This window comes from Buceros rhinoceros, unplaced genomic scaffold (genome assembly GCF_000710305.1).
Source record: "Buceros rhinoceros silvestris isolate BGI_N320 unplaced genomic scaffold, ASM71030v1 scaffold1528, whole genome shotgun sequence".
NCBI classification, from domain to species: Eukaryota; Metazoa; Chordata; class Aves; order Bucerotiformes; family Bucerotidae; genus Buceros; species Buceros rhinoceros.
This window is the reverse complement of record NW_010426139.1, coordinates 64,387-65,623: the sequence shown is the minus strand read 5'-3', so window position 1 is coordinate 65,623 and position 1,237 is coordinate 64,387. Positions and strand designations below refer to the sequence as shown.

At 55.9% G+C, this 1,237-nt stretch overlaps 1 protein-coding gene across 1 annotated transcript in view; it reads left to right on the top strand.

The window, feature by feature from the left end:
- Nucleotides 1–895: 895 nt before the first annotated feature.
- Nucleotides 896–1,237, top strand: part of LOC104498028 (origin recognition complex subunit 4-like) — a gene marked incomplete at its 5' end in the record, with an annotated part of 1,752 nt that continues 1,410 nt past the window's right edge. Inside the window, one exon of the mRNA XM_010141352.1 lies at nucleotides 896–1,109. Coding sequence (XP_010139654.1) covers nucleotides 896–1,109 — 214 coding nt within the window. The remainder of the gene's footprint in view (nucleotides 1,110–1,237) is intronic.

The window sequence follows — 1,237 nt, the reverse complement described above, 5'->3', positions numbered from 1 at the left end:
AATCTTGCTCGTAAAAATACATGAAGCAGGGTCTAGCCCTTCAGGAATCGTTTTGTGTCAGCTGAGGGGGGGATCAATTGCCCTTTAATTCTGTCACTTTGAAATCGGGCTGGGCTCTGCCCTTTGAGCTCTGCGAGCGGCTGCGCGATGGGCGGGGGGTGGTGGGGAGAAGGGGGGCACGGTGCCTGCTTTTGGGCACCAGGGACTTGTTGTCAGGGAGCAGCTCTGCTCCCGTCCCAGTTGCACTGTCTGGCAGAGGCGGTTTCACGGCGCAGAGCCCTCAGCAGCGTTGTGCAGAACCTCACAGAACTCGGGAGGACTGAAGCAGTTTTTAGCAGAGTAAGAGAAGTGGGTTTCTTTATGTGAGCAGAACTAGGGAGCTCGTAACGGAGCTGGGAACGCGTGGCTTTGCTTTCGGCCTGTGCCGTTTCCCCGTGGCCTCTCTCCCTTGGTGCCCTCCTGCCATCGCTTCGTGTCTGCCTCGGAAGCGGCTGAAGCGGGGGACGCCCCGCGCTCCAGCTCTGCCGGGTGCCGTGACCTGTTACAAAAGCCTGGTGCTCGATCGCATGAGCTGCTCCTGGCACAAGGCCTCAGCTATGCCAAGGAGTGGAGCAGCTTCTCTCTGCCCGAGTCAGACGTGGTCCCCAGGAGCCGTTTCTTCTGTTGATGAATGTGAATCTACAAAGCAGATACAGAGTCGATCGCTGCCCTATGCTAATCTGTTGCAATTAATATCAACAAGTAAAGGAGTGTTTCTCTCCTCCAGTGAGGAGGCGTTACAGGTAGTTTTCAGCCTCAAAACCCTTCCTGGCCACGTGGGGTTGTAGCTCCCAGCTATCCACACGTTGTCAGTGTGAGCCTGGTGGGTGTCGGGTTTGTTCACTGATGGTTCCAGAAGGGGACTCCAGGGGAGACGGGTTCCTCCGCGTTCCATCTCCAAGCAGAAAGTGAGTCTGGAACCTACTCATTAAATGAGAACTGTCTCGTGCTTTACTTTCAGCTGCTCGTTGTAAGTAAAGTTACTGCACGTCACCCGCTTGTCACCGCGACAGATCTTCAGGAGGCGAGCAAGCACCGCAGAACGGACTCAAAGGCGAATATTGTACACGGTAAAGCTCAGCTGCTTCTCCCCAGATGTTTCTTAGGAGTCACCGAATTGTTAAGGGGTTTAAGCTCGAGTCCCCTCGTTCCCCAGCGCTGCCAGGTCCCCCCTGCCCCCTGTCCCGCAGCAGCACAT